The following is a 12,653-nucleotide window of genomic DNA, read 5'->3' as shown; positions in this document are numbered from 1 at the left end:
TTCAATTTAGTTCAATTCAGTTGGTGCCATTCTGAAGATATTCCCTAAATGCCCATTCCTGCTGTGTGAAATTATTCAGAAAATTACTTAAAACACACACACACCTGCACACACATATCCATGTGATCTGTCTCTGGAGAAAAGATTAGATTTACTTACAATGTTTCTGACATTGGTTTTAGTTTGACTTCTTTCAAGGCTCTCCTTGTAAAAAAGTCCACCGGGGTTAAATTGGGTAGCCCAGATGAACGTTTGGTGTTGAAACAAAGCATCCATCCCAATAATGCGGGCATTATCTTCAATGTGAGTGAGCAGTTTATGTCCATTGCTCTGGTTAAATGGATACACAAAACTTCGGATTTCAGTATCATTAGCTATGTACAGCACCCGATCTTCTGGTCCTGCATGGTAAAAAAATAAAATAAAAAAATGAAGACACAAACAAATGACAAATTTTTAAATTAAACTTTAAGCACATATCAGAACATGCATGTAACAAATACGACAGGATGCCCCAAGATCCTACCTTTTGCCATACAGTTGCCATTGATCTCCTTATAATTTCGGTCACATGTACACTTAACAGATCCTTTAGTGTTTGTGCAGTAATGAGGACATGCGTCAAACTGCAGACATTCATTTATTTCTGCAAGCAAAACAATAATCAGATCATTTATGATTATGCCACTTCAGAAATGTTTCTTCAACTGCAAATGGTCATTTTGCTTCTCATCCTCTGTCAAACAATGGATTAATTACATATGTGCTCAATGATAATGAAAGCAAGAAAAATGTCAAGCCAAGATCCTAAAATAACACACATAGCAGTGTTCAAAGCTTTCACCATGAGCCTTATTTCAGATTGCTCCTTGATAAGTTTGACTTTTGACCTGTTACTGCAGAGGAAATGAGAGCATTAAGTAAAGGACACTTTCTCACTGCACAGAAGCAATAATTACCTGACAAAAAGCTATTAACAGGGAAACAATATCTAGGTCAGGGGACTGACTAAATATAATCTATCATCTTTTAAGGTGTGCAAAATTATTCATTTGTCACTTCAGCATTCTCTGCACTACATAAATGAACAAAGCCTCAGGGGATGGGTAGAAAATACAGGAGGGGACTTGGAAGGGAAATATGTCATAAAACATGTTTTAATCTGTCAAGCTGAGTAAATAATTTCCCTTCACACAGATACAGTATATTACAGCAATAATGTCTGAACAAATGTTAAAGACTTCAGTTTTCACCTTTATGACTAAAATCACCAAATTATTGTTTCCATGTAAAACAGGTGCGGTGCAAAGTATTCACCGCACTTCACTTTTTCCACATTTTATGTTACAGCCTTATTCAAAAATGGATGAAATTATTTTTTTCTTCAAAATTTCACAAACAATACCCTATAATGACAATGTAAAAAGAGTTTGTTTTTGTTTTGTTTTTTTTGCTAATTTATTAATAATAATAATGATAAAGGAAGAAATCATGTGTACATAAGTATTCACAACCTTTGTCATGAAGCTGAAACTTGACCTCAGGTGCATCCTCTTCACATGGACCATCCTAGAGATGTTTCTACAGCTTCTACAGCTCTACAAGTTGACAGTGCATGTCAGAGCACAAACCAAGCACGAAGTCAATAGAATTATCTGTAGACCTCTGAGACAGGGTTGTCTCGAGGCACAAATCTGAGAAAAGGTACAGAAATATTTCTGCTGCTTTGAAGGTTCCAATGAGCACGGTGGCCTCCATCATCCATAAATGGAAGATGTTCAGATTCACCAGGACTCTTCCTAGAGCTGGCCGCCCATCTAAAACTGCTCAACTGGTGGAGAAAAGCCTTAGGGAGGTGACCAAGAATCCAATGGTCACTCTGTCAGAGCTCCAGCATTCCTCTGTGGAGAGAGGAGAACCTTCCAGAAAGACAACCATCTCTGCAGCAATCCACCAATCAGGCCTGTATGGTAGAATGGCCAGACGGAAGCCACTCCTCAGTAAAAGGCACATGGCAGCCCACCTGGAGTTTGCCAAAAAGCAGCTGAAGGACTCTCAGACCATGACAAATAAAATTATCTGGTCTGAGACAGCTTGAACTCTTTGGTGTGAATACCAGGCATCATGTTTGGAGGAAGCCATGCACCATAACTACAGTGAAGCATGGTGGTTACAGTGTCATGCTGTGGGGATGTCTTTCAGCGGCAGGAACTGGGAGACTAGTCAGGACTGAGGGAAAGATGAATGCAGTAATGTACAGAGACATTGTGTAAGAAGACCTGCTCCAGAGCGCTCTTGACCTCAGACTGGGGTAATGGTTCATTTTTCAGCAGGTCAATGACTCTAACCACACAGCCAAGATATCAAGGGAGTGGCTTCAGGTCAACTCTGTGAATGTCCTTGAGTGGTCCAGCCAGAGCCCAGACCTGAACTCAACTGAGCATCTCTGGAGGGATGTGAAAACGGGGGTACATGGAGTTTGAGAGGTGCTGCAAAGAGGAATGGGCAAAACTGCACAAAGACTGGTGCGCCAAGACTTGACGCTGTAATTCAGGGGTGGCCAAGTTTGGTCCTCGAGAGCCACATTCCTGACACTCTTAGTTGTCTCCCTGCTCCAACACACCTGAATCCAATGAAAGGCTCATTAAAAGCCTGCTGACAAGTCTTTCATTGGATTCAGGTGTGTTGGAGCAGGGAGACAACTAAGAGTGTCAGAAATGTGGCTCTCAAGGACCGAACTTGGCCACCCCTGCTGTAATTGCTGCCAAAGTTGAATCAACAAAGTATTGAGCAAAGGGTGTGAATTCTTATGTACGAGGTCTGTTAGAAAAGTATTGGACCTTTTTATTTTTTTCAAAAACCATATGGATTTGAATCACGTGTGATTGCATCAGACAAGCGTGAACCTTCGTGCGCATGCGTGAGTTTTTTGCGGAGCGGCTCCACCGCGACCTGCGGTGGAGACACTCCTCTTTCCATGACAAAAACTCCTGTAACAGTGGAATGTGCCGTTCATTTCTAAACTGGACGCTGTCTTGATCCGGTATGTTGTCTGACTAGCACAGGAATTGTGAAAAGACGTAGACATCAGCACTTTTTCAGCACATTAAGACAGACGCGCGCAGGAGTTCCGCGCGTCGCGGTGGAGCCGCATGGTGCAAAGCAACGCCGTGATGAAGCCTTCCAGGACATGTAAGCACTTTTGACACCAGTCGGTGCTGTAAAGCGCTTTATAAATAAATGTTGATTGATTGATTGATTGATGTTGGGGCATGTCCAGCTCATGCACAATCACAATCGGATAATCACATGACTGAAAAGCAACCGGAATCCATCTGAAAGCCATCTCAAAGCTGTCCTGTGAGACCAACACCGAGGTGGTTTTGTCCCGCATAATGAACGGCTCCGTGGCGCGTCCCTCCGCTTTTCTTTCCATGAAAAAAACTCCTGTAACAGTGGAATGTGCCGAAAAAGTGTTGATGTCCACGCCTTCTGCCTTTTTGTGAAAGTCAGACAAAGCCTTCACGTTGGAAATGATCTGGTTGTTTGAGCCTGTCGATCGGCGCTCGGAGCGCGGCGCGCTCTCAGCAGTTGTGGGCCGTCATTAAAGCGGCAGTAACACTCCTTAATCTGTATAAGCCCCATAAAATCGTCCCTGAAAGCCATATTAATTTTCCGAACGGTGTCCACCTGGAGGTCTCTCACAGTTTCTGGAAAAAAATTGATGCAGCAAAGCTCCAAATCGTTCAGACATTTATTCACAATAAAAATCCGACGAGAGGGGTGGACCAGTGCTCACACAAAGCCTGCTCACAGGCGAATGATGCAACCGACAGGCGTGAAAAAACTCACGCATGCGCATGAAGGTTCAAGCTTGGCTGATGCAATCACACGTGATTCAAATCCATATGGTTTTTGAAAAAAAATGAAAAGGTCCGATACTTTTCTAACAGACCTCGTGCATGTGATAGCTTAGTTTTTGTTTTTTTTTTTTAATTTGCAAAAACAAAAACAAAAACAAAAAAAAAAATCTTTTTCAGGTCATTGTTATGGGGTGTTGTGAATAGAATTTTGAGGGAAAAAAATTAACTAACTCCATTCTGGAATAAGGTTGTGACATAACAAAATGTGGAAAAAGTGAAGCCGTGTGAATACTTTCTGGATGCTCTGTAGATCCAGTTTTCAAAGATGATTTGTGGTCCTACCTTGAGGATCTATAGTGCATGATCTAAAGTGCAGAGTGCAAGCATATTTGGGGGACATCCAACTCTACTTTGCTATTTACATAGTGTATAATGTGAACACAAAGCAAGGCACAGGGAAAAATGGTTATATTTCATCACTGAATTATTCATGAATGTGTCTTTAGCAGAACCTGAATGATATAAATCAAAATATCATCTGTTATTGACTTTAAGGGTTTTGTGACCTTAAATTTGGTGCATCATTATGTTGAAAGCAGGTAAGTTGGCAGAAGTGAGAATTTTTTCTGGTGATCCAGCAACTACCTTAGCACCATGATGGAGATCACTGGTTCTCCAGCAATTACTGGTTCTCCTCCTTCTCCTCCTCCATCTCTACCTGTCAAATCTGCTCTATACACTCACCACCCACCAACACCACCACCACCCCATTTTGGTGCACCCCACATACAACACCAGGGAAGCCAATCTGTGCAAAATTATGGTACACAGTAGCATCATTTACTCAACTCAGCTCAACTCAACCTTTATTTCTAAAGCACGTTTAAAATGACAGCAGTTGACCAAAGTGCTGTGCATGGTTAAAAAATGGGCACCAACTTACCCCCAATCATAAATAATTGAATAAAAAATAACAAAATTATGCAATTGTGGTGTCTTCCTGCATGCCACATATGTTGGTGGGGTGAAACGCACACACGCCACATGTGGGGGGGTGAGCGACACATGCACACGAGCCATACACATGCACACCACATGTGTTGCTTTTTGCAATGCCGCACTCGTGGGGGCACTTAGACAAGTTTTACATCCAGCTCGAAAGTGATCATCTGCTCACTATTTTCGTGCTGACAGTGTGAACGGGCACACATTTTTCTAAGTGTCAAGCGAGGCATGGTGAATGTTCGTGTGTGTCACCTGGAATTTGGCTGACACCTGCCATGAGAGGGATCAAATGGGCTCTCACAGGGCACTCTCTGTCTTTGTATATGCTTAATATATATTTTAATCATAATCTCAAACAGTTGACCAATTCATTTTTATATGTCCATTTATAAATGCTTATCAACACATTACTAAACTTAAAATACTATTATAAAGCCTTTACAAGCTGTTAGTAAAGTATTTGGTGTGAGCTTAACTAAAGTGATGCTGAAATTTGCATTATAACTCACTTGTAGATGCTATTTATATGTGATACACAGAGTCACCAACAGTTGACCAGTTCATTTTACATATTCATAAATACTTACCAATGCATATTTTCTTTTGAGGAATTGGTTTATTAGACGAGGAGTGCTTGTTCGTCATGAAATGTTAGTGATGTTTGGTTGGGAGGTGGTATCGATTTGCGAGCAATTGCGCTGCCATTAGTTGCTAAACGTGGGTTCAGAATGGGATGCCATTAGCCACTAAGCGATAGTGGCTAATTGGCTAACTGGTATTAAAAAACTAACGAGGTTTTACAACCAATGATATGAATTCACATCAATCAATCAATTCAATCAATTTTATTTATATAGTGCCAAATCACAACAAACAGTTGCCCCAAGGAGTTTTATATTGTAAGGCAAGGCCATACAATAATTATGTAAAAACCCCAACGGTCAAAACGACCCCCTGTGAGCAAGCACTTGGCGACAGTGGGAAGGAAAAACTCCCTTTTAACAGGAAGAAACCTCCAGCAGAACCAGCCTCAGGGAGGGGCAGTCTTCTGCTGGGACTGGTTGGTGCTGAGGGAGAGAACCAAGAAAAAGACATGCTGTGGAGGGGAGCAGAGATCAATCACTAATGATTAAATGCAGAGTGGTGCATACAGAGCAAAAAGAGAAAGAAACACTCAGTGCATCATGGGAACCCCCCAGCAGTCTACGTCTATAGCAGCATAACTAAGGGATGGTTCAGGGTCACCTGATCCAGCCCTAACTATAAGCTTTAGCAAAAAGGAAAGCTTTAAGCCTAATCTTAAAAGTAGAGAGGGTGTCTGTCTCCCTGATCCGAATTGGGAGCTGGTTCCACAGGAGAGGAGCCTGAAAGCTGAAGGCTCTGCCTCCCATTCTACTCTTACAAACCCTAGGAACTACAAGTAAGCCTGCAGTCTGAGAGCGAAGCGCTCTATTGGGGTGATATGGTACTATGAGGTCCCTAAGATAAGATGGGACCTGATTATTCAAAACCTTATAAGTAAGAAGAAGAATTTTAAATTATATTCTAGAATTAACAGGAAGCCAATGAAGAGAGGCCAATATGGGTGATATGCTCTCTCCTTCTAGTCCCCGTTAGTACTCTAGCTGCAGCATTTTGAATTAACTGAAGGCTTTTCAGGGAACTTTTAGGACAACCTGATAATAATGAATTACAATAGTCCAGCCTAGAGGAAATAAATGCATGAATTAGTTTTTCAGCATCACTCTGAGACAAGACCTTTCTAATTTTAGAGATATTGCGTAAATGCAAAAAAAGCAGTCCTACATATTTGTTTAATATGCGCTTTGAATGACATATCCTGATCAAAAATGACTCCAAGATTTCTCACAGTATTACTAGAGGTCAGGGTAATGCCATCCAGAGTAAGGATCTGGTTAGACACCATGTTTCTAAGATTTGTGGGGCCAAGTACAATAACTTCAGTTTTATCTGAGTTTAAAAGCAGGAAATTAGAGGTCATCCATGTCTTTATGTCTGTAAGACAATCCTGCAGTTTAGCTAATTGGTGTGTGTCCTCTGGCTTCATGGATAGATAAAGCTGGGTATCATCTGCGTTACAATGAAAATTTAAGCAATGCCGTCTAATAATACTGCCTAAGGGAAGCATGTATAAAGTGAATAAAATTGGTCCTAGCACAGAACCTTGTGGAACTCCATAATTAACCTTAGTCTGTGAAGAAGATTCCCCATTTACATGAACAAATTGTAATCTATTAGATAAATATGATTCAAACCACCGCAGCACAGTGCCTTTAATACCTATGGCATGCTTTAATCTCTGTAATACAATTTTATGGTCAACAGTATCAAAAGCAGCACTGAGGTCTAACAGAACAAGCACAGAGATGAGTCCACTGTCTGAGGCCATAAGAAGATCATTTGTAACCTTCACTAATGCCGTTTCTGTACTATGATGAATTCTAAAACCTGACTGAAACTCTTCAAATAGACCATTCCTCTGCAGATGATCAGTTAGCTGTTTTACAACTACCCTTTCAAGAATTTTTGAGAGAAAAGGAAGGTTGGAGATTGGCCTATAATTAGCTAAGATAGCTGGGTCAAGTGATGGCTTTTTAAGTAATGGTTTAATTACTGCCACCTTAAAAGCCTGTGGTACATAGCCAACTAATAAAGATAGATTGATCATATTTAAGATCGAAGCATTAAATAATGGTAGGGCTTCCTTGAGCAGCCTGGTAGGAATGGGGTCTAATAGACATGTTGATGGTTTGGATGAAGTAACTAATGAAGAGAGAAAGAGTCTAACCAAGAGTAATAAGATGTCCTAGCTTTACGGAGTGCTTTTTATAGAGCAACAGACTCTTTTTCCAGGCTAAGTGAAGATCTTCTAAATTAGTGAGACGCCATTTCCTCTCCAACTTACGGGTTATCTGCTTTAAGCTGCGAGTTTGTGAGTTATACCACGGAGTCAGGCACTTCTGATTTAAGGCTCTCTTTTTCAGAGGAGCTACAGCATCCAAAATTGTCTTCAATGAGGATGTAAAACTATTGACGAGATACTCTATCTCACTTACAGAGTTTAGGTAGCTACTCTGCACTGTGTTGGTATATGGCATTAGAGAACATAAAGAAGGAATCATATCCTTAAACCTAGTTACAGCGCTTTCTGAAAGACTTCTAGTCTAATGAAACATATTCCCCACTGCTGGGTAGTCCATCAGAGTAAATGTAAATGTTATTAAGAAATGATCAGACAGAAGGGAGTTTTCAGGGAATAATGTTAAGTCTTCAATTTCCATACCATAAGTCAGAACAAGATCTAAGATATGATTAAAGTGGTGGGTGGACTCATTTACATTTTGAGCAAAGCCAATTGAGTCTAATAATAGATTAAATGCAGTGTTGAGGCTGTCATTCTCAGCATCTGTGTGGATGTTAAAATCGCCCACTATAATTATCTTATCTGAGCTAAGCACTAAGTCAGACAAAAGGTCTGAAAATTCACAGAGAAACTCACAGTAACGACCAGGAGGATGATAGATAACAACAAATAAAACTGGTTTTTGAGACTTCCAATTTGGATGGACAAGACTAAGAGTCAAGCTTTCAAATGAATTAAAGCTCTGTCTGGGTTTTTGATTAATTAATAAGCTGGAATGGAAGATTGGTGCTAATCCTCCGCCTCGGCCCGTGCTACGAGCATTCTGGCAGTTAGTGTGACTCGGGGGTGTTGACTCATTTAAACTAACATATTCATCCTGCTGTAACCAGGTTTCTGTAAGGCAGAATAAATCAATATGTTGATCAATTATTATATCATTTACTAACAGAAGAGAGAGACCTAATGTTTAATAGACCACATTTAACTGTTTTAGTCTGTGGTGCAGTTGAAGGTGCTATATTATTTTTTCTTTTTGAATTTTTCTGCTTAAATAGATTTTTGCTGGTTATTGGTGGTCTGGGAGCAGGCACCGTCTCTACGGGGATGGGGTAATGAGGAGATGGCAGGGGGAGAGAAGCTGCAGAGAGGTGTGCAAGACTACAACTCTGCTTCCTGGTCCCAACCCTGGATAGTCACTGTTTGGAGGATTTAAGAAAACTGGCCAGATTTCTAGAAATGAGAGCTGCTCCATCCAAAGTGGGATGGATGCCGTCTCTCCTAACAAGACCAGGTTTTCCCCAGAAGCTTTGCCAATTATCTATGAAGCCCACCTCATTTTTTGGACACCACTCAGACAGCCAGCAATTCAAGGAGAACATGCGGCTAAACATGTCACTCCCGGTCCGATTGGGGAGGGGCCCAGAGAAAACTACAGAGTCCGACATTGTTTTTGCAAAGTTACACACCGATTCAATGTTAATTTTAGTGACCTCTGATTGGCGTAACCGGGTGTCATTACTGCCGACGTGAATTACAATCTTACCAAATTTACGCTTAGCCTTAGCCAGCAGTTTCAAATTTCCTTCAATGTCGCCTGCTCTGGCCCCGGAAGACAATTGACTATGGTTGCTGGTGTCGCTAACTTCACATTTCTCAAAACAGAGTCGCCAATAACCAGAGTTTGATCCTCGGCGGGTGTGTCGCCGAGTGGGGAAAAACGGTTAGAAATGTGAACGGGTTGGCGGTGTACACGGGGCTTCTTTTTAGGGCTACGCTTCCTCCTCACAGTCACCCAGTCGGCCTGCTTTCCCGGCTGCTCAGGATCTGCCAGAGGGAAACTAACGGCGGCTAAGCTACCTTGGTCCGCACCGACTACAGGGGCCTGGCTAGCTGTAGAATTTTCCACGGTGCGGAGCCGAGTCTCCAATTCGCCCAGCCTGGCCTCCAAAGCTACGAATAAGCTACACTTATTACATGTACCATTACTGCTAAAGGAGGCCGAGGAATAACTAAACATTTCACACCCAGAGCAGAAATGTGCGGGAGAGACAGGAGAAGCCACCATGCTAAACCGGCTAAGAGCTAGTAGCTGCGCTAAGCTAGCGGATTCCTAAAAACACACAAAGTGAATAATGTGTAAATAATTTAGAGGTGATTCAGCAGAGGGAGTGCTTTAGTTAAGGCACGTGAAGATTACACTGTGAAACAAATCGTTATCTAGGTAACTAGAGCAATCTAACTGCGCAGATTAAACAGCTAACAGATACAGCAAAACACCGCTGTGCTCCGGAACAGGAAGTGATACAATACCGCAGTGAGAGCCAACCACTCAGCTAGTCATGAGTGTCCTCTTCACTAACTTGGTGTCTCACAACTTCAGTATGAGACTCAAGTTGTAGAATTCTCCCTGCTAGGGAGGCTAAAACTCTCTCACCTTGAGCTGACATCTTGGTTGAATTAAGTGATCAGGATCCTGTATCAGGATCCTGCACTTGTCACCAGTGTAATATAAAATGAGGGTGTGTCATTGGTGGAGCTGAGAAATGAGGCTCCTGATTGGAGGAAAAGCAGGGCGACTCAAAGCCTGGTATTTTCAATGTCTTTTGTGTATTGCCCTGTTTTAAGACTTGCATCGCCCTGAATTTACTGCTACTTTCCATGGCAGTAAAATTGAAAGGACAAATGTATGATTTATCAGCCCTGATTTTTTTTCTTGTATCTCATGAGGGCTGTGTTATGAGTATGAGGTTATTAGAAAAGTATCGAACCTTATTATTTTTTCAAAAACCATATGGATTTGAATCACGTGTGATTGCGTCAGACAAGCTTGAACCCTCATGCGCATGCGTGAGTTTTTCCACGCCTGTCGGTTGCATCATTCGCCTGTGAGCAGGCTTTGAGTGAGGAGTGGTCCACCCCCTCGGCGGATTTTCATTGTCAGGAAATGGCGGAATGATTTGGGCTTTTTTTCCATCAGAATTTTTTCTCCTCCCAGTGGGACGTGCCCGGAACACCTCTCCAGCGAGGCGTCCAGGGGGCATCCGGAAAAGATGCCCGAGCCACCTCAACTGACTCCTTTCAACGTGGAGGAGCAGCGGCTCGACTCAGAGCTCCTCCCGAGTGACCGAGCTCCTCACCCTATCTCTAAGGGAGCGCCCAGCCACCCTGCGGAGGAAACTCATCTCGGCCGCTTGTACTCGTGATCTCGTTCTTTCGGTCATGAGCCAAATCTCATGACCATAGGTGAGGATCGGAACGTAGATCGATCGGTAAATCGAGAGCTTTGCCCCCCTACTCAGGTCTCTCTTCACCACGGCGGTCCGATACAGCGACCGCATCACTGCAGATGCTGCACCGATCCATCTATCGATCTCACGCTCCATCCGTCCCTCACTCGTGAACAAGACCCCGAGATACTTAAACTCCTCCACTTGAGGCAAGGACACTCGGTGGAGTGTCCTTTTAATTTACTCCTTCTACTCCGAGTGTCCTTTTAATTTACTTTAAAACATATATCTGATATTTTCACTTTATAAAACTTCAGAAGTGCAATTTAAGTGCAAGTGTAATTTAAATAACTTGTCCAAAATAAGTTTGGTTAAAATTTGAACCATAAGTTAAAAATGTATGCCTCTAGATGACTTGGGTGATATTGGCCACATATCAGTATGGGGTTGAAAGAAATGGAGTTTTTTGTGATCAGTTCTCCTTTGACTGCAGATGCTAGAGCAGTTTCTCCTAGAACCAGCTGTTCTCTGTTTCTAGAGGGTAGAACTACACATCTGGTCACCTTTGTTTACCATGTTAACGGTCTAAAAGTTATTGGACAAAAATTTATCGGAAGATAATTAGTCTGATAATGGTTTTTAAAGTTATCTGAAAAGATAATCCGATAATGAAAACTTTATCTTTGATAATTATCGGTTATCGGATTATCGGAAGTGTGCCCACCACTGCTCTCAAGTAACCACAACTCCAACCAAACACTATAGCCAATATAATCGGTGTTGTCCTGTTTAATATGAGTAGGTGTAGAAATAAACTATTAAATTGTGTGACAACCATGATGCTACTGATGCAGCAGTGTTAATCTCGTGGCCATATCACCATATACAGGTGATTGGGGAAATAAAAATTAAATTCAAAGAGCTGCAATTTTGAACGTTGTGTAAGGAGAACATCCCCAACCTAACTGTGGTGCTTTGATTGTTTTAGATGTTGGTTTCATTAAGAAATAATGCACTAGGTGCTATCTATTGAAGAACTCGTAAAATATACCTACTACCTCCAAATATATCACCGCTGCTACTACAAACAAATGTGTAGCCATGATGCCCATCACTATCTGCAAGTGAATCAACCCCAATTAAAATAAATAAATAAATAAAAACAAATATCCCAGTGATCTCCACAATACAAACAAACAAACAAAAAAAAAAAAGTAAAAGGTGAGTGAGTAATATACATTTAACAAAATCTTGTGGCGTACTACAATAGTACATTGACCATGACACCCGTCAAAAAGCTTCACAGTATTTGCAAGATTGTAACAATTTCACATAGCATGTATTATAATGCTTTTAATACATCTGGAGACATCCATATCAATGTAAATAAATTGTTGCTTCCCATCTGCACTCTTTCCTTTTAAAGCCCTATAATGCTGTTTGGATCTGTATTCTAGCATACTGAAATGCCCTTGGCTGATCACAGCATAAAATATTAACTCACTGCAATGCTTTCACAACATGTGCCTGGCGTTAAATTTAGTGATACCAGACCTCTTCCAATGAGCCGCAACAGTGCAAAAGTTTATTAAATGGAACATAGGAAAGCAATATAAACATTTAACAACAAAGTGTGCTGATAATCTTTAGGTCTGTTTGAAAGAAATTTAATTT

General features: G+C 41.4%; 1 protein-coding gene across 1 annotated transcript in view; it reads right to left on the bottom strand.

Moving 5' to 3' along the window:
* lrp1bb (low density lipoprotein receptor-related protein 1Bb) overlaps positions 1 to 12,653 on the bottom strand; it is a 1,555,752-nt gene that overhangs the window by 184,255 nt on the left and 1,358,844 nt on the right. Inside the window, exons 76-77 of the mRNA XM_034186395.1 lie at positions 527 to 646; positions 160 to 401 (exon numbers count right to left, since the gene is read on the bottom strand). Coding sequence (XP_034042286.1) covers positions 160 to 401; positions 527 to 646 — 362 coding nt within the window. The remainder of the gene's footprint in view (positions 1 to 159; positions 402 to 526; positions 647 to 12,653) is intronic.

This window comes from Thalassophryne amazonica, chromosome 14 (assembly GCF_902500255.1).
Source record: "Thalassophryne amazonica chromosome 14, fThaAma1.1, whole genome shotgun sequence".
In the NCBI taxonomy this organism is placed as follows: Eukaryota; Metazoa; Chordata; class Actinopteri; order Batrachoidiformes; family Batrachoididae; genus Thalassophryne; species Thalassophryne amazonica.
Note: the sequence above shows the minus strand (reverse complement) of the source record. Positions and strands in the feature narration are given on the sequence as shown.